This window comes from Podarcis pityusensis, assembly GCF_964106645.2.
Source record: "Podarcis pityusensis genome assembly, chromosome: 12".
In the NCBI taxonomy this organism is placed as follows: Eukaryota; Metazoa; Chordata; class Lepidosauria; order Squamata; family Lacertidae; genus Podarcis; species Podarcis pityusensis.
This window is the reverse complement of record NC_138037.1, coordinates 21,209,716-21,229,745: the sequence shown is the minus strand read 5'-3', so window position 1 is coordinate 21,229,745 and position 20,030 is coordinate 21,209,716. Positions and strand designations below refer to the sequence as shown.

General features: G+C 42.1%; 1 protein-coding gene across 10 annotated transcripts in view; it reads right to left on the bottom strand.

The window, feature by feature from the left end:
• ABI1 (abl interactor 1) overlaps positions 1 to 20,030 on the bottom strand; it is a 97,726-nt gene that overhangs the window by 7,031 nt on the left and 70,665 nt on the right. For 2 of the 10 annotated variants that reach the window (XM_080974465.1, XM_080974467.1), the window contains 5 exons: positions 17,196 to 17,336; positions 11,214 to 11,314; positions 9,150 to 9,233; positions 6,026 to 6,202; positions 2,026 to 2,112 (listed from right to left, as the gene is read on the bottom strand). In XM_080974465.1, the coding sequence (XP_080830591.1) occupies positions 2,026 to 2,112; positions 6,026 to 6,202; positions 9,150 to 9,233; positions 11,214 to 11,314; positions 17,196 to 17,336 (590 nt within the window). The remainder of the gene's footprint in view (positions 1 to 2,025; positions 2,113 to 6,025; positions 6,203 to 9,149; positions 9,234 to 11,213; positions 11,315 to 17,195; positions 17,337 to 20,030) is intronic. The other 8 variants (XM_080974469.1, XM_080974474.1, XM_080974470.1 and 5 more) reach the window with 5 other exon arrangements.

Below are 20,030 nucleotides of genomic sequence, written 5' to 3'. Positions count from 1 at the left end.
ATCGTTCCTCTGGGAACGTCTGCCGCAAAAGCCACACTGAAATGGATGTGTTTGCTGCAATACAACAGCTTTTCCAATGCAAGACTAGACAACGTTCCCAACGGGTTACACCCCATAATTTATTGGTCCAATCCGTTTTGCACGAGAGACAGACATGCACATGAAACCGTAACATTTTCCGGACTGGATCCATTTCATATGGAACTGGCACAGGGGGTTTAAAGAGAAACGATGCCCATTCCACAATTTTCTTTAGCTTAAGAACAAAATATAATGCTCATTCAGAATAGAGCATTCTTGGTTTTGTCCAGCTAATGAAAATCTTCATTACACAAAAGAGCCTCAGTATTGACATGTGCTTTTAAATCAGAACCTCCCTTTCCCTGGGAAAAAAAAAGCTTTTCAGCAGATACAGTGATATCACTAATGATGCCTCTGCGTGTTTTACGAAACACCCCAAATTCAAGCTAGCATATAATAAAGAGAAACCAAATAAGGCATATAATAAACTGAAGTCTCAATGCCCCTTTCATTTAATTACTGAGATTTTAAGTGGTCAAATTTTTAAATGGCACTAATGCCAAATCGTTTTCCATTCATTCATTCTTTTAAAATGTTGTAGCGGGGGAAATGCAAAACTAATTGCTTGGATTGATCTGAAATATGAAATGCATGCCCTGATATTCCATATCTCTAGAATGTCACTGAGCAAAACTCATTAGCCACAGTTAATTTAAGCTTTGTGAAGTGCACTCTTCACATCTGTATTTCATATAAGCCAATACAGGCTCCCTTTGCGGCTTCACGTGCTGGTTTCAGCTTTGGAATGCCCAGGAAAATTGTAATCCATCCAATCTCAGCCCAGCAGTTGCATTATTGGCAAAACTAGGGCAGGGATGTCTCAAGATGCACAAAGTGTCAGCTGATGTAATTAATTCTAAACTATTTACCAGCTTGCTTAATGTTTGACTGTATTATTAGCATTGTATATTTATGGAATGTTTCTTGTGGGGTAGGATATGGTGATCACTTCTTATATTTATTTTAAAAACTGGAGTATAAAGTAATTTTTAAAAATGCACAAAGCATCTCACTATCACAACCCGCTTCTAAAAACACACACCAACACCCCCCCCCCGGGGGGGATTATCAGTACTTCCTTCAACCAGGGTGGAACCTTTCGTTTATCATTTCCAGAAAGCGTTGACAGTATAGAAAAGCCTGGGGTGAGGGGGAAGAGAGGGATATGGTTCAGAGGGCTGCAATATGTTGAAGGGATTGGTGAAAATTGGAGAGGCCCACCCTTCAGTGAGCAGAAGTGTTTTCGCTTGTCTAATGCCACCATAGGATGACACATCTGAGATATACCGTATTTTTCTGTGTACAAGACGCCCCCATGTATAAGACGCCCCCTTTTTGGGGACTCAAATTTAAGAAAATGGGGGGAGATGGCTCAGAGTTGTTGAGCTTTTTTCGCAGAGGATTGCCCAGAGTTGTTGTGGGTCCAACGCATCTTACATTGATGCCTTTTTGTGAGAGTCTCCCAAGTCAAAAATATAAGTTTGGGGATTTCACCAGTTTGCAGGGGGAACTACCTTGACGACTTTGCAGCCTTCCCTGGTGCTGTTTCCCTTGTAGCTAATCTCATACCAACTCTCCAGACTGCATTTTTAACTCTTTAAAAAGAAAACAGTTTCTTCTGGGGCAAGGGTAACCAGGTGCACACACACATATCCCTTTGAGAAAAGCCACAGTTCCAAAAATGTCGTTAGTAATCATCATGCCAAAGTAAATAAATAAAAACACCAGAAGAGAAGGCACTCCCCTTCAGTTCTATGTTGGCACTAAAATGAAAGATGGAGTTAGCATCTCACCGAGGAAAGAAAACAAATGAAACGACCCCCTGCCCAAAAAAAACCACCCAATAAAGACCAAAGGAAAGAGCCTGACTGGCCAACCACGCATGCTAGGAGAGAGAAAGAGAACCGGCTCTACTCTTTGGAGAAGCTGAGCTGCCAAACTTACTGTTTTCCTGCACCCTGGCCACGAAGCCTGTGAGAGGTATCTGTGGAGTCAACTGAGGCATAGGGGGAGGGGGTGGAGCAATAGAAACTGGAAGCGACACACACGCCATAAACGGGGGAAGTAAACACAGATACAGGAAAAGGAAAACAAAAACAAAAAGCAGCTGTCATTAACAATGGACCACAAAACAAGGTATGCAATGAACAACAGGAATGCACACAGCAGGACCTCCTTCAAAGTTTGCTTTCCCAGCAATACAACCACTGCTGAACGGCATGTTTAGCCAATTTGCAACTCCATTAAGGGGCAGTGGGGGGCCAACTAGGGATGAGGCTAAAAGCCATACTTCCCCTTTCAGAGGTTTCACTTGTTGATTTGAACAAAACTCTTCTTTTTCCTGCTTTAAACCCAAACGTCCTGACATCCTGCAGCAAAATCTTGCAGGAACTGGCAGCTCGTAAGGGGACAGTGCAATTTGTGTTTTAGCAAGAGGATACTTTTCACAGTAAAATGCCATGGGAAAGAGCTCAATAGTGTGAGTGCCTGGAGGCGGTTGGAGGATGGATGGCGGCTAATGGATTGAAGTTGAATCCTGACAAGACAGAAGTATTGTTTTTGGGGGACAGGGGGCGGGCTGGTGTGGAGGACTCCCTGGTCCTGAATAGGGTAACTGTGCCCCTGAAGGACCAGGTGCGCAGCCTGGGAGTCATTTTGGACTCACAGCTCTCCATGGAGGCGCAGGTCAATTCTGTATCCAGCGCAGCTGTCTACCAACTCCACCTGGTACGCAGGCTGAGACTCTACCTGCCCGCGGACTGTCTTGCCAGAGTGGTGCATGCTCTGGTTATCTCCCGCTTGGACTACTGCAATGCGCTCTACGTGGGGCTACCTTTGAAGGTGACTCGGAAACTACAACTAATCCAGAATGCGGCAGCTAGACTGGTGACTGGGGGCGGTTGCCAAGACCACATAACACCGGTCTTGAAAGACCTACATTGGCTCCCAGTATGTTTCCGAGCACAATTCAAAGTGCTGGTGTTGACCTTTAAAGCCCTAAACGGCCTCGGCCCAGTATACCTGAAGGAGCGTCTCCACCCCCATCGTTCTACCCAGACACTGAGGTCCAGCGCCGAGGGCCTTCTGGCAGTTCCCTCATTGCGAGAAGCAAAGCTACAGGGAACCAGGCAGAGGGCCTTCTCGGTAGTGGCGCCCGCCCTGTGGAACGCCCTCCCATCAGATGTCAAAGCGATAAATAACTACCTGACATTTAGAAGACATCTTAAGGCAGCCCTGTTCAGGGAAGTTTTTAATCTGTTATATTTTACTGTATTTTTGGTTTCTATGGAAGCCGCCCAGAGTGGCTGGGGAAACCCAGTCAGATGGGCGGGGTACAAATAAATTATTATTATTATTATTATTATTATTATTATTATTATTATTATTGGAGCTCTGCTTTGCAGCAAGCACTGAAATAAACAAGCCAGAAAACGGCAATGGTTACGGAGGGGATTTGTCTATGGAGCCCCACCCTTCTGCACAAGACTGAATATACTACATTGCTTTATAATTTTATATTTTGAAGCAGCTTTGCGCATCCCTTCAGGAAGGCTTTTAGGAAAGCAATTTGTTTTCAGAAGAGATGGCTTTTTTTCTGCTGAACTGCAATTCAAGAAAATCCACAATTCAAGTGAACTAGCAAATAAACATGTCAGCATATCCCTAAAAATAAAATGACTTTGTCTCTGCCTGTCAGTCAAGCTTCATGGGACATATTTGTAAAGGGCTTCATTTATTATTGCATTCCAGGGGTATCAGAATGGTGCAAGATGAAGATACCTGGTTTTCAGCTTCTTACAGCAAGGATTCTGTGCTCATCTGTTCAGCATCACCAGGGAGGATCCTTGTGGCTGACAAAGCAGTCAAAGAGCACAGAGAATCCTGAAGGCCAAGCAAAGGCCCATGTTTAAAATACGACAATGGCATGTTAAGCAAGCCCATAGCGACGAATCTGTGTTTTGAGCCTTCTGAGGAGGGACCCTCAAATTTCCTTCCCTCCTTAGGTTCATGGGAAGGAGAAAAGAGGTAATTTAAAGGACTTGTGAGGATAGCCCACAAGGTGTGACTGCGTGTGTTAGTCTGTTGCCTCTACATCAGAGGGAGACAGAAGTTCTATCTCATTAACAGCCATGCCACTAATCCTTCAAAGTCCACTTCACCAGGGCCTGAGCTGCATGCAGAATTAAGGGACCATTTTCATCTTTGAAATGAGCTCACACCCACCAGAGCAAGCTTTGTATCAAGATGTTGGTCTCAAGAGGAGTTAGATGGGACAGCAGGACGGAGCCAGAATTTTTAGGGGATGGGAACATTTTTATTTTAGCATTTCATCCAATCTAGATTCAAAGCATCTCGAAGGCCCCACATTCAGCACAGTAGTAGGACCGGGATCGCAACTTTGAAACAGGTTCTAGACTGCCAAGTACGCAGTAATTTTAAACAATGCTGGAATTCAGCATTCCTCTTTCGACAATTAAATCTGAGCACTGAGTTAACTTTGAAACAAGCTAGCCTCCCCTATGTGCCAGTGTAACTGAAACACACCATGATGGACTGTTTTGAAGAGATGTCACTTCCAGTCCCGTCCCCCCCACCTCCTGAATTCTCTTTCTCCTCTCCCCACAAATGCTACAAATTAGGTCTGTGCCTGGCATGAAAAATGCAGTCCAAGGGAACTGGGAAACCTGGAAGCTATACTGTCAAGACTGGGATGTTAAATCATTAAGTTTCAGAAAAGGATGAAAACAACTGACAAGGTAAAATTAGTGGCTAGAGGCTATTGTTTAAAGCACGGCACACTACTCATATATCGGCCTTGCGCCTGTATTTGAACAAAGGCTTGCAATACAAAAAAACACATACAAAAACAAGAATGCTAAAATGATTCGGGCATTTCACGAGGATATTTCTGTCCTACTGAAAGCCGCCCGCTGAACGTGACAGGACCGTTTCTCTGTATTTTCACATACTTTACCTCTGAACATGGACAGGCAGCCAACTAACTAGTGGTGCAAATTTAATTCACCATTTCAACACAATGGGATGGATCAGACAATAGGTCCCTCACTGCATGTTGCAGTACAATGCGTAGAAGGGAACAAAAGTGTTCCTGAACATCTGATGTGAACCACACGTACATGGGGACACTGCATTCAGCTACAGCGCATACAATCCAATATGCAGAGACCCAAATTGCAAAGCTGATCTCCTCCACAAAATATGGTAATCAGTAGTCTGAATCGTGAACTATATGTGTTGGATTGCAAGTGTCTGTACCATATTCAAATGTAACATCTCCATATAAACAGGGAGGAACACTAAAGGTGGCTGTCTGAATGGGGAAAGGAGGCTTACTCTTCCAGGTTATGGGTCAGATTTCTAACCTGGCTCCCTGATAATTTACAGATGATCATAATAGGAACAAAAACACTATAGCTGAAGCTGGGGACAAGGAAAAAGCTAAAAGGGTGAGAAACTAAACAAGATTTTTAAGAAAGTCCTTCTAACACCATGGACGGTTATTCAGTGCTGAAGAAAAAAGCACAAGTCACATTCACTTCTAGTTTAAAAACATATTTCTTTCAAATGAATTATTATCTAGCAAAATATACTGTGTGTATTTTCTAGGCCCAGTTCAGGTGTAACAATCTTGGTCTAATAAAACCATGGCCGGATCCTGATATGTAATCATAAGAGATTAAACCACAGTTTTCTGGTTCAGATGGAACAGGAAACAGTGATTACTAAACCACAACAGAAGTGTCAAAGCCAAACACAGAACAGATGAAAGAGAACAGAGAGACTATGATGGAGCGTGCAGACTTGTTTCATCTGAACCAGACCTTAGTCACCAAATTATAGATAAATCAAGAGAAATGCAAAGCTATCAAATCACAAAAGCGACCCCAGGAGTTCTGGGCTCTGTAGTAACCCAGCAGCTTACTTGAGTTTTGAGAATAGAGAGGACCGCCATTAACATGAGGCTGAGCAGAAAACGAGGCAGTCACAGAAGGATTCCGCCTAAATCCACCAGAAGAGGCCGAAGAAGTGGTAGAGTTGTGTCGGGATATCTGCCTGGTCATAGTGCCATACTGGGAACCAGGAGCTGACCCAGGAGCAGCTGAAAAGCAGGCACCAAAAGGAACCAACAAAAAGAGATAAGCAAAAATAATAACACTTGGGGAGAGAGTGCAGAAAACCAGGAGGGAGCACGTACAAAGCCCACAGCACAGCAAACATATGGAACCCCAAGACCCCAGTGATGAAAATTGATGGAGCAGAAGATTTGGAAGGAGGCTACTTAATGTTGAAGGGGCAGGGCTGAAATTTACTCTTCTTTATTTATAGTTTTAACTTCTGAAAATGCACAACGCTATTAAACTCTGAAACTTCATTAAACTTGATCCTTATGGCTTCCAGAGCTACTGGAACCATTTAAATATGCAGGATGTGCTGCAGATAGAATCCTGTTACCCACACTGAATTCATGTATAAATGTATTGCTTTTTATATTATCTGGACAAGAGTGGACATTATTTCTTCCATGCTGTTACAAGTATGACTAGTGTTCTGAAAAACAGTCTTCAATGGACTAGCCCTTGAACTCTTCTCATGCATAAAAAAGAAGGCATGAGGTCCCACATAGAGTTTACATCATTAACACATTGGAGCCCTCAGTACAAATCCAAAATGTGTTTGATATCTCCCAGGTTTCAGATCAATAAAGAAGGTAAAAACTTTGCCCAAGGGAAGTGCTATAAACAATGAATATCAGTAGTTATCTAATTAGCTATGCAAGTTTTCTCTCTTTAGTAAGGTAAAAGTCCACATTCACTAGTTGAAGTTGTAACTCTCGTTTGCTAAAGCTGTCTTAGTTAAGACAGTCAAACACATCATTACTTTGAACAGGTGTATGTGTGCCGTAAAGCATACCATTAGGTTATACGAACTCTATTTCACCTAGTATTAGAACATTTACCAATGTTATCTGGGTCAAAGCCTCTCAAGTTCATGTCAAAGCAAAAAGCATCCGCCTGCTGTCTGCCTGTTACAGAGCAGCCTCCCCCAACCTGATGCTCTCCAAATGGTCTTTGCCCATTGCTACCATCAACCATGCTTGCTGGGGCTACTAAGAGCTGGAGTTCAATCGCATTTGGAGGGCAAAAGGGTGGGAAAGGATGCAATCAGAATAACTGTATGAGCAGTGCCTGCATAACTAGTAGTTATTTCAGCTTTTAACACTTGTGAAATCAAAGGCATGCTAAAGACCAATGCTAACGCAACACAAATCACCAGTGCCTTTTATTGTGCTACTGAATATCGAGTCCCAACCAAAACCATTATTCTGTTTATTAGGTAAAAGGTAAAGGTAAAGGTAAAGGGCCCCCTGACCATTAGGTCCAGTTGTGACCGACTCTGGAGTTGCAGCGCTCATCTCGCTTTACTGGCCGAGGGAGCCGGCATTTGTCCGCAGACAGCTTCCGGGTCATGTGGCCAGCATGACTAAGCCGTTTCTGGTGAACCAGAGTAGCACACGGAAATGCCGTTTACCTTCCCGCTGGAGCGGTACCTATTTATCTACTTGCACTTTGATGTGCTTTCAAGCTGCTAGGTTGGCAGGAGCAGGGACTGAGCAACGGGAGCTCACTCCGTCACGGGGATTCGAACTGCCAACCTTCTGATCAGCAAATCCTAGGCTCTGTGGTTTAACCCACAGCACCACCCGCGTCCCTTGTTTATTAGGTACACCTGGTTAAATCAAGGAGGCTCGATCTGTGGCCCTCCAGATGTTGTCAAACTGCAACTCCCATCATCCCTGGCCAATGGCCCTGTCGGTGGGAACAGATGGGGTCTTGGATCCAAAAGCTTTCAGGGGCCCACAGCTTCCCCTCCCTGGATTAAATTAAACATTTCAAGTTAACAAGTTTTAAAAGTTGCACTTTGAGAGTCAAATGCTGTGTGGTTTCAAGAAAGCACGCTGGTGGTCCAATTTCGAGTTAATTTATAATGAATGCTAAATGTAGTAAAAAGCACTGCTTACCACTTCAGGGCAAGCCATCAAAAAGAGGCAGGGTCACCCCAATGTGCTTTATGTACATATATCACATTTATGCGATATATCCAAGGACATAATAATGCGTGAAATTGACACATGGTCTACACATGAGTTACTTTTGAACACAAGACTGAAGCAGGATCTGTACCCCGCTGAACTGGTTATATTTAGTTATTCTGAATACCACATTACCAACAAGTTTTCTGAATGTATAACGTGGATTCGGGGGAGCAGAAACAGATCACAGGCCCTTGCCCATTTCTGGCACGCCACCTGGTGCCTGCTAGTTGTTCAGATTCTTGTAATGCAAGGTGCCCTTCTGCTTTGGAACAGACATACATGCTACATAAACACAAATTAGGCACTCTGGCTTTGTAAATTTAAGCACATAGCAGTGGGCCACAGGATCAGAGGTTTTCTTGGTTTTTGTTTTAAAGGCAAACCACAAAAATGACTGAAGGTAGCTCACCCAATACACAATGTACATTTGGGTGATGTATACGGCAGAGCAGATATTTGCACCCGTAAGGCCCAATCTATGGCACATCCTCATCAAAGGATCTTGTACAATGACCTTGGGAAAGTACTGCCTAATAGCATAATAGGCCAGGCATAGGCAAACTCTGGCCCTCCAGATGTTTGGGACTACAATTCCCATCATCCCTAGCTAACAGGACCAGTTGTCAGGGATGGTGGGAATTGTAGTCCCAAACATATGGAGGGCCAGAGTTTGCCTATGCCTGTAATAGGCAATACTAGGCTATTTAGAATAGGTGTCACTCGCTATAAAGGCAGACTCCTGTGTCTATATTTAAACTTTCAGAGGCTTTCACCACAGAAAAAAATTAGTTGGGGTTAGATTGGTTAAACCCCCAAGCTTCTATTATTGTAGCAGGACAAATGCACACAACACAACCCAGGATGTATACATTCATTAGTTAACAAAGGGGGAGTTGATTAAGTATTTTTGTTAAAGAACTGCGATAATGCCAGCTCTTTCAAGAGGTCTCACCTATCACACTGCCCATGACCAGAGGTGGGGGCATTGGTGGTGCTGGTGGAGCTTCGGGAGGAGGAGGAGGAGCAGATATGTGTGCTATTAAAATAGATTGCCAAGTCAGGCCCTGATCCAGAGCTTAACCTTTTGACTTATGGTGAAAATGCTGGGCAGATGAAGGTGCCCCATATACAATGCGGTGTTGGCTGCTTATGAAGTCACTGGGAGGCCAATTCAGCCAAGTGGAGGTCCGTTTCCACTCCATCACGTGGCGAAGCATATTTTACCATGTCCATCAGAGAGAACTCATCAAAAACCAAGAGAGGAGGAAGGGCAGGATAGAGACCCCCTCCAGCATATGGCATCATATCTCTCTGCAAGGTTACATGCACTCTGTGGTTGAGTTCCCAAGTGGACACCATGACATCTAGCTTTTCCCCCAACCGGGTGCCCTGTGGATATTTCTGGACTGTAATTCCCACCATCCCAAAACAGCATGGCCAATGGTCAAGGATGATGGGAGCTGCAGTCCCAAACATATGGAAGACACCAGGTTGGGGAAGGGAATACAGCTGCCTGCATCCATTCCACAACACTAAATGGCCTACAACTTTGGGAAGGCTATACAGCCATTTAAATCCATCTCACAATACTCAGTAAGAGAGTCATTAGTCAATGGGGGGCACAAAATATGAGCCTTGGCCCAGATAATGGTCCCATGTCTGTGTAGACTTGCAATTTCTTACCCCCAGGCCGAATTAACATTTCATCTGACATTTGCATGGAAAGGGCCTACGCGCATGCAAAAGAAGTATTCAAAATTTGTTTGTACACCCAAAAAGGAGGAAGCATACTGTATATCAAGATGGCAAGACCAAGAACAATTCAGTAGCAGAAGTCAGAATTCCAGCTTTGATTTAGTTCCACATTTGTCTGATTCTGCTCAGATGAATGGTTTCCCCACCACAAGGAAGTAGTTTCCATTGAGAAGTAAGAGTGGTTGTTGTTGTTTAGTCCTTTAGTCGTGTCCGACTCTTCGTGACCCCATGGACCAGAGCACGAGTGGTAGTTAGCTGAGTTTTACTAAGAGTAGACCCACTGAAATTCATGGACCTGACTTGGTTTACTCCGAGTAAAACTTAGTTGAATGCCATCCTAATACATTTCAATCCTCTCCAGCTTGTGCTTAGATCATCATGGTACCCCTACGTTAAAAAAAATTCAACATGATGATTCAGCTACCCTTTGAAAATTGAAGAAAACCTGCAGCATTTCCTCAAGGCCTCCTTTAAAAATAAACTACACCCACTGAATAGACGACTGAATTCTATCTGCTTCTCTGAGGAAATATGAAAGCTTTTCTTTGATTGCAATTTTTCTGTGTTTTCCGGTCCTAACATAGTCCACGTTCTCAGCCCTTCCTAGAAATCCAATTGAACGACAGGACAATCTACATGGAACAAAGTATTCTCCATCTCAACCCACTTAATCATTTGAATTAGGCAAACCGAGATAGCGTGAGAAAGAATAATAGTTGAGGAAGCTAACCTAAATTGTGAAGGAAGGTGGTTTTTTTGCATAAATCCACAATTTTTATGAGCCGAGTTCCCTATTGTGGACGAAACTGCATTTTACCATATTAATGCAATGTAATTTGTTTGGCATTCAACTCAGGGCTGGAGAACATGTGGCCCTCCAAATGTTGTCGGACCACAACTCCCATCATCCCTGACTATTGGTCATGCCGCCAGGGGCCGATGGGAGTCTAACAACAGCATCTGAAGGGCACCAGGTTGGGGGAGGCTGTAATATAACTATATGAGTAGTGCCTGGATAAGTAGCACTGAATATTTCTTTTGCCTTTATTTGAAGACACATTTCAGTAGCAGCCTACTGAAATCAACACCTGTGAATGCCGTTTATTGTGCTACTGAAGACTGGAGTCCTATGTTGTGCCTGTCTAGCAAGCCAGTGGGTCCTGGTGGTCCCTTCACATACTTCACAATTGAAAACTATTAACTCCATCCAGCATCTGAATTAATCCCATCTATTACATAGGATATTGTTCTTGGAAAATACCTTGGCCAATAGTCGGAGGTGAAGGTGTAGGCACGGCAATGGGAATGCCAATACTGCTGCTTCCGCTATTTTCTCGACTGCCACTTCCGCCGCTACTGCCACTGTTCAAAAAATAAAATAACAAAAGGTCCAAGCAGATAAATAGATGTCTTTCAAGAACAATTATTCTAATACATGTTATACTTGAAAATGAATCCAGGTCAATAGTGTGACAAATTACCTCCGTTTCACAACAAAGCCAAGAGCTATAAATTAAATCCGCCCCCCCCCCCCAAAAAAAAGGAAGGGAGGAAGGGAACTCTCCCTCCCTCTTATTATCATATCAGCAGAACAGAATGCACAAAATTCTAACAGATACAGATGTAATTAGCTAAGTCATTACGTACTCACACACATCCCCCGTTTCAGCTATCAGAGTATTTAATTAAAAAGTGTAAGCAACCGTTTTGAGAACTAAAGAACTGTTAGCCTAATATAATGTTCCTAAATGGTTACAGGCACCCTAAAGTAATTAAGGGTGATAAATTGCATGTTAAAGGTGTCAAAACATCAGCAATTTGCAACTCTGGTGCCATGTACTCTGGAAAAGGTTTCCTTGTTCCCAAAATATCAGAGTGGCACTACACATTAGGATTGTTGTGAAAAAACACCGGAAGAAGGTGAAGTGTTGGGAGTGCTGGTGAATTTTGTTTAACACTCTGTTCATTAAGCTGTCAGCCAACCTAATGAGAAAGAAAACGTATCTCCTAAACACATCTGGTGGGGACAGTGGAGAATGGAGCTTATTTATAGATGTTTAACCCAACAGCAATTCACACCTAAGGACAGGTTTTCCTGGGTGAAACTATACTGGTAGTGATATAATGTGCATTCATCAACCTATCCATGACCCCAGTTTAGCTCCTTTATGTTGTGTGAATAGGGATGCGAAAGGAACAGAGACCCTTTGGAGAAGCTGAGACCTTGATATTTGAAAACTGGCTTCCAGGTGGAAAAATCAAAACTAGAAACAGAACTGTTAGAACCCAAAACTAAGAATTTGTCAAGAATGTATAACTTGCTGTTGAAATGGAATACTCAGGATGAAACGGTGAAATCTGCTATGATTAAATGGGCACAAGATGTTGGACATAATATTATGTTTGCTGACTGGGAACAGTTATGGATCACAGGTATGAAGTTTACGGCATGCAATGCCCTAAGAGAGAATATTATGAAAATGATATACAGGTGGTACATGACCCCAGTCAAGCTTGCAAAAATCTATCATTTGCCCGATAATAAATGCTGGAAATGTAAAGAAACTGAAGGTACATTCTTTCACCTTTGGTGGACGTGCCCAAGGATTAAGGCTTTCTGGGAAATGATATATAATGAACTGAAAAAGGTATTTAAATATACCTTCTTGAAGAAACCAGAGGCCTTTCTTCTGGGCATTGTCGGCCAATTGGTGCCAAAGAAGGACAGAACTTTTTTTATGTATGCTACAATAGCAGCAAGAATACTCATTGCAAAGTATTGGAAGACACAAGATCTACCCACTTTGGAAGAATGGCAGATGAAGGTGATGGACTATATGGAATTGGCAGAAATGACTGGCAGAATCCGAGACCAGGGAGAAGAGTTGGTGGAAGAAGATTGGAAGAAATTTAAAGACTATTTACAGAAATATTGTAAAATTAATGAATGATAGAATGATGTTGGATAGCAATTAAGCGGTTTCTAGCTGTAATGCTCTAAGAGAATATGAAAAAAGGGTTATAAATGGGTTAAAATCTAATGGTAAGGATTTGCTGAACCAATAAATTGAAGTGGAATACAAAAAAGGGAGGTACGAGGAGGTCCGGGAAACAAGCTAAAGGAAAATAAGTAATAGAAAATATGTGTGTTTTTAACTGTTTTTATTTTGTATTTTTCTCTTTTCTTTTTCATTTTTACTGTAATATTTCAAAAAACCTTAATAAATATCTTATATAAAAAAAAAGAGACCTTGATATTTGATCAGAGTAACTTTGTCCTTGTCCAATTTGTAGTTGGCAAAGAAGCAGTGGGTAGAGAGCATCTAGGACCAAGCGGAGACTGTTGAGACGCCCTTGTTAAGTTTGCTGCTGCCAAAAGCTGTAACATTACTCCATTTATAGTACTGAAATGTTGTTTTTGCTGCATGCCGTTACATTTGCTATCACTTTCCTGTTTCATTATAGCTACTGTTATCAAATTGTTCTTGCAATGGTTGATTTTGTGATGTGTCACCGCTCTCACTGTTGTAGCAGCTTTGAGAAAATGTTTTGTTTGCGCAAAGGCGGCGTGCAAATAAGGTGACAGTGATGATGCTATCCGGGTGAGCATGGTCTCAGTCTGGCCCTCTACTTTTGCTATGTATTGGAGTAGTGCTGAAGTGTGCTTTTGGGTGAGTCAGAATCTGGAGAAAATGACCCACATGGATGCAGACCAGTCGGATACAAAAAGAAGGAAGTTAAGCATGCTGCCGGCTAACTTGAGAGCCATTGAGACAACAGTACAAAATAACAAATTAAAAATATACTGCCCACTGCTTCCAATTATCCACAAACATTACAAGACAAAGCGGCAAGCAACAAGCATAAAAAATCAGTCTCTCTCTCTCTCTCTCTCTCTCTCTCTCTCTCTCTCTCTCACACACACACACACACACACACACTGCTACATGAAAGAAAAGAAATAAAGATTGCTACCATGATCAGAGATTATTCCCAGAAAAATTAGTGCTCTGCATGCCAAGAATCTTGAACCTGTTGCCATGGCTGCAGCTGAATCCTGTACCACAAACCACTTACATGACACTGAAGAGTCCATTTCCGCTGCCTCAAATAATGAATGTACAAAAAGACATCTATGCAACCGTTTTAAATAAGACAGTGTTTTAAGTGACTGCAGCCTCTCTCAAAATAGAACTATTGTCATTTTTCAAGCTCTGCAGAAAGTGCTGGGTTTATAAGCTTCCATTACACTGCTAAAAAATAATAATCAAATCACAGCCCCTCATTACAATGACCATTGGTATGTCTTTAACCCTTAATGCAGCATAAGCCACAGTGCTGAAAATTCTAACCTCTATTCCACTACAGCCAGCTGCTGTGTCCTATTCTTCTCCAAAGTTTTATTGACACTCACAGGAAGCCAATTTGGAATAAGAAGGTGGTTCTGTTCATTCAGAAGAAACCTCTAATAAAAGTCTGGGAATGGAGACTGAAGAATGAGGGAATAAATTTTGTGTGGCATTTGTAGATAGTGGCCAAATTATACGTCCAGAAGAATCACATGTAATGTTACTACATCAAACTACAGGTGTGAGAAGCTTGGCATGTCTGAACCCTCCCCAATCAAACTATCATTATTTATTAGTAATTTATATTTAGTAATATGCAATTATTTGTATGTTTTAAACAGATTTTATATATGTCTATGGTTTTAATTCTATTCATGTTTAATTGCTTTTTAATTATTGTTTTTCCCCCTGTGTTTTTAATGATTCTTGTTTTTATCTGTAAGCCGTTTTGAGTCCCATCAGGGGAAAAGGTGGAGTATAAAAAAAATTAATTCAATAATTAATCGACACACTGCTTCATGTCAGAATAGACTTCTAAGTGGTTCTGACCAGTTAAACAAACATTAAAATATGCATCAAAACACAGCAGCGATTAAAACAGGAGACTCAGGTCACAGGATGAAGGGAATTCCTGTGTACACAGGTGTGTCTTCAAAGACCGGCAGAATGCCAATACAGGTACAGATACGGTCTCTCCTATTTCAGCAGAGAGTGCGTTCCAGCGCCAGCAGTGAAAAAGCTGCCTTCTATGGCTGATAGCTATCAGCCACAAGTCAATAATTATCAGACTGTGTCAAGGCTAAACGGGTTCCATTTGTTGATCTTAATGCCCTTACCAGGAAATGGATATTCCCTGCAGTGGAATCTGGGAAGGGGCTGCGCTAAAATCCCCAAGATGGACTGCTAGATTTCCAGAAGCAGGGTTGTTGTTTTTTATAACACAGTGAAATATTTAAGCATGTAACCTGCCTACCACACCCACACACCCCAAGTCTGAAGTGGGATTTCTTATATTTCAATTGACTACTAGTAACCACGAGACTATATAATTATCTGCTTCTGCGGTTGTCCTAGAATTAACACTTTCTCTACCTAGAAACAGCAAAACACATTAAACTTGTTGCTTCACAGAAGAAGCTTGACAGAAATCTGGTATGTGCGAGCCACACACACAAACTTATTAAGTGTGATCTTACATTATACCGTTAATTTCAGAGTTATAAGTATGACAGCACAACCATTTTCTACTCCTTAAACCATCTATCATCAAGAATTCTCCCTTCTCAAAGTAAAAAAAAGGGGGGGGGAGAATGAAATTGCTATTTGTGCATTTGTTAAAATGGCTGGCAAATATGAATTTTTATTTAGGAAACAGAGGAAATGTTAACTTATAAAAACGAAAGGTCCTGAAGATCAGGCACTCTAAGAAGATTTGCTCTTGATCTTGTATTTACATTTTAGAGTATGTAGTGATAGTGGTTATTCAGCAGTGTTACATTTGTTTTACATTTTTACCCTGCCATCCTTCCAGATGAGGCAACTTACATGTTGGTTTTGGGTTGGGTGATATACTGGTACCTATGGTTATGTACTTAATTCGTTCCAGAGGTCCGTTCTTAACCTGAAACTGTTCTTAACCTGAAGCCCCACTTTAGCTAATGGGGCCTCCCACTGCTGCCGCGCCGCCGGAGCACGATTTCTGTTCTCATCCTGAAGCAAAGTTCTTAACCAGAGGTACTATTTCTGGGTTAACGGAGTCTATAACCTGAAGCGTATGTAACCTGAGGTACCACTGTATCTGGTTTTCATCACAATATATCACTAGCTAAACATCACAATATCTCAATATATCACAATACACATCTGCGGTGGCAGAAGGTCCCGCCATATCTCCCTGCAGTGGCAGAGGTCCTTGCTGCGCCACCCTGTGGTGGCGGAGGGTACACCACTCTTCCCTGCAGCAGAGGGCATTGACGAGGCTCCCTGCGGCGGCAGAGGGTCTTAAAATGTAAGGAAGTAGTAGATTTAATAAAAATATTAAATAAACTTCCATATAATATATTTAATGTATTTTTAGCTAATTTAAGAGAAGTTTAAGTGATTTACTAGTCATGTTGCATCTGCTCCCACACTCAGGGGAATCTGTGCATGTATAAGCCCCACTGAGTTCAACTAAACTGACTTCTACTTTCCTGGGAGCAAGCCTCATTGAATTCAGTCAACTCTTCCCCCTCCTTGCTGCAAGTCCTGCAAGACCTGCTCTCTGTCTAGCCCATTTACAACTGGTCCAGTAAGACAGGGCCCTGGCTGTCTCCTGACTGACTCCAGCTGCAAAGGCTGCTTCTGCTGTTAAGGGATCACCAGAGTATTGATTAGGGGCAGGATCAATATTTAGTTTTGGAGATGTCCTATTTTAGCTGCTCTCTGGACTATGTCCTTGTATTTTCATTGTTAAAACCTTGTTAGGAATTATTATCAATAGTTTGCTACATAGCATATAGGAGGACAGGTGATATTGTTATCAACAGGTGGGGCAGGGGCAGGCTCAAGATTCCTTAGGCTCACAGAAACACTTCAATATTTATTTGGATCCTGGTGATAGTCAGGATCGAAGTCCTGTTTCAGTTTTCTCCCAAGCAGCTGTTCCTTAATTGTGGACCGGAAGAAACCACGAGTGAATTCTAAAAACCAGGCTCACATATCAATGAGTTCCACAGGCTGTGCTGGAACCACAACTGAATACCCTTTTGTTGCAAACAAAGCAAACTTTAGAAACAGGAAGTGCTTTGAACTAAAAATTCTTTGTTCCGTATCTCTTATCCTCCAACGTCTTTTATCATGCTTGGTTGGGATCAAGTTTCAGGACAAGCCACCTGCAGAGTCTTGAACTGTACCTGTGTGTTCTGGGTCTCTGGTTCAAGGATGCCGTTCTCCCAGGACTGTGCTGGCTTCCGAGCCTTGCAGGACTGGTCATGTAATCATTAGGGACTGTTGGCGGCTTAACAGGCTCCAAAGTCTTATAAGGTGTGTTCCGTCTGGCGAGATGAAACAAGACACAGAACAAAAGCGGGTGGGGAGAGAGAGAGGGAGGCTTATTAATTGACTAAGGAAACAAATAGCTACAGCACAGTTCAGTGTACATCATCTTAACAGTGTTTCTCAAACTTGGGGGTCCCCCAGCTGTGGTTGGACTACAACTCCCATCATCCCTAGCTAGCAGGACCCATGATGCTCAGTTTAGGTAAGACTAAAGCACTGTTAGTGGGCGTCTCCTTAGACCAGATAGCTGGGAAAAGCTGCTTGATGGAGTTATAGTCTCTTTGAAGGAGCAGAGATATGGCTTGGGGGAGCTTCTGGCTGCTTTGCTGTCACTTGAGGCTCAGGTGACCTCGGTGGTGTAGAGTGCCTTCCATCGGCTTCGACTGGTGGCCTAGCCGCACCCCTATCTGGACAGGGATAGCCTAACGTCCGTTGTCTATGCTCCAGCAATCTCTACGTCTGATCATTGCAATGTATTATATGTACCTACCCACATTTTTTACCCTTCAATGCAACTGAACCTAACTTTCCACCCCCAAGCAATTCATTGCCTTCAAAGGCATCACAGAATTCTCCCTTCCTAGCATTAGAGTTCAATAAAATAAATAGTTCCTTCCAACCCTGTCGGCACTAAACAGCACTTATTGGTATTTCCTTAGATTTATAACCCTCGCGCTCCTTTTTCGAGTTCCCAGCAACTGCTTGCTGCTCTGCGTAGGATTTATATACTCATCTAATCCTTTCTTGTGTCATCTACAGCACATAATGCCTTTAATACCAATGGCTAGTTTCTGTAAGGGATTGCCTTTTCTTAAACTTCCACCTACAACCTAAAGCAGGAAGTTTCTGCTCTGCTGAGTGTCCAACTTGGCAACTTCTACTTTTTTAAAAAAGAAAAAGCTACATGCTTCATTAAATAATTTGTTTAAAATTCTGTTAAAAATAGCTCCTCTACTTTATGAGTAATCTATCTTCCTAGATATATATATATTTTTAATCTAAGGAAAATTAAGCAAGCTCACGAATGAAAATTTCTCCTTTTTCTGTATTAAAAACTACTTCCACCCCAAATCAACAAGTCAACTATGCAGTGGGGAAACCATAGAGCCAGCTCTAAACCACAGGTGACTGTTAGATATTAAATATATTTGGATACTACTGTTCAATAATTCAGGTTGTTGTTGTTATTTATATGCCACTAATCTGACTGAGTTGCCTCAACCATTCTGGATGACTACCAGCAAATTATAAAACCACAGTAAGACAGCAAACATTAAAAACTTCCCCATACAGTGCTACCTTCAGATGTCTTCTAAAAGTCAGATAGTTGCTTATTTCCTTGACATCTGATGAGAGGGCATCCCACAGGGCAGGCGGCACTACTGAGAAGGCTCTCTGCCTGGTTCCCTGTAGCTTCACTTCTCGCAGTGAGGAAACCACCAGAAGACCCTCAGAGCTGGATCTCAGTGTCTGGGCTGAACAATGGGGGTGGAGATGCTCCTTCAGGTATACAGGACCGAAGCCATTTAGGCATTTAAAGGTCAGCACCAACACTGTTAAACTACTACTGATTCCATGCCAGGTTATTGGAGCATAAATTCTCTAGTCTGGCTTTCCATGTTTCCCAAAGATGGTGGCATTGTGCATTATTCTAGCAACATTCTATATTCCTAGCAATAAACCTATGCCTCTTCCACATGCATACACTTCATTCCAAAGCTGCAGTGTTGCTCATTTTTCCAGGTTCAACATTTGACTTCTATCCAAGTCAGTCTTCCTCAGACTTTTTGAATCTGAATTTAAACTTCTTTTACCTTGTATATTTTTAAATTTTTATATATGGATGTTTTATGATAACCTATATTTGTAACACCTAGTAAAAGGTTTGGCAAAGAAGATTTTGTGTTTATTTCCTTAAAAATAGCTCAAAAACTTCAATTTTTTGGGAGATTTTGCAAAAAAAAAATATCTCATCAACTTTGCCCAAAAAAGAAAGAAAAAGAGCTCAACAACGTTTGTGTCTGGATTTTCATTTTTTGAAATATGGCAACCCTATCCAAGAGAGGGCTTTCAAGCAGACGCTGCTAATCTCCTTGAAGTTTATTTTTTAGTGTGTCTGAGAAATCACAGCACATCCCCACACCATTCCCTAGGGGTTTTTACCTTCCCAACCTATATAGTTTGAAGACCTAGGAATGAATGGTCTAAGACTGGACCAATATAGCAACTTATAGTGTAAAAAAAAGGATGCTCTGGTATGCTATAGACCTCATTCTGGCCCTTGCAGTAGAATGTGCTTGCTTGTAACAGGACTTCAGTTTCTCACCCTCTTCCCACAGCCTCAAGGCTATTACAGATCTTAGCAGGGCTCTGGAGGAGCCAGTCCTGTAAACAGAAAATACCCACCAGGCAAAAACAGATGGACTGATATAATGCCGATGTACCAATTCAATCCACTTAAGGTGTCAGACTGCATAAACAGAACATATTTCAGAGTGGGTGTTCTGTTCACGCATTGGAAACTTTAAAAAAAAAAAAAATCCTCTTTGGCTGTAACAGGAATGAAATAGCAGTCATCCCTGCCACCCTGGGCCAGCTCTACTATGAGGCAAAGTGAGGCAGCTGCCTTAGGCAGCAGGTGCTGGGAGCAGAGGTGGTAGCAACATGTTGGAGTTACATGCACTCTCTGA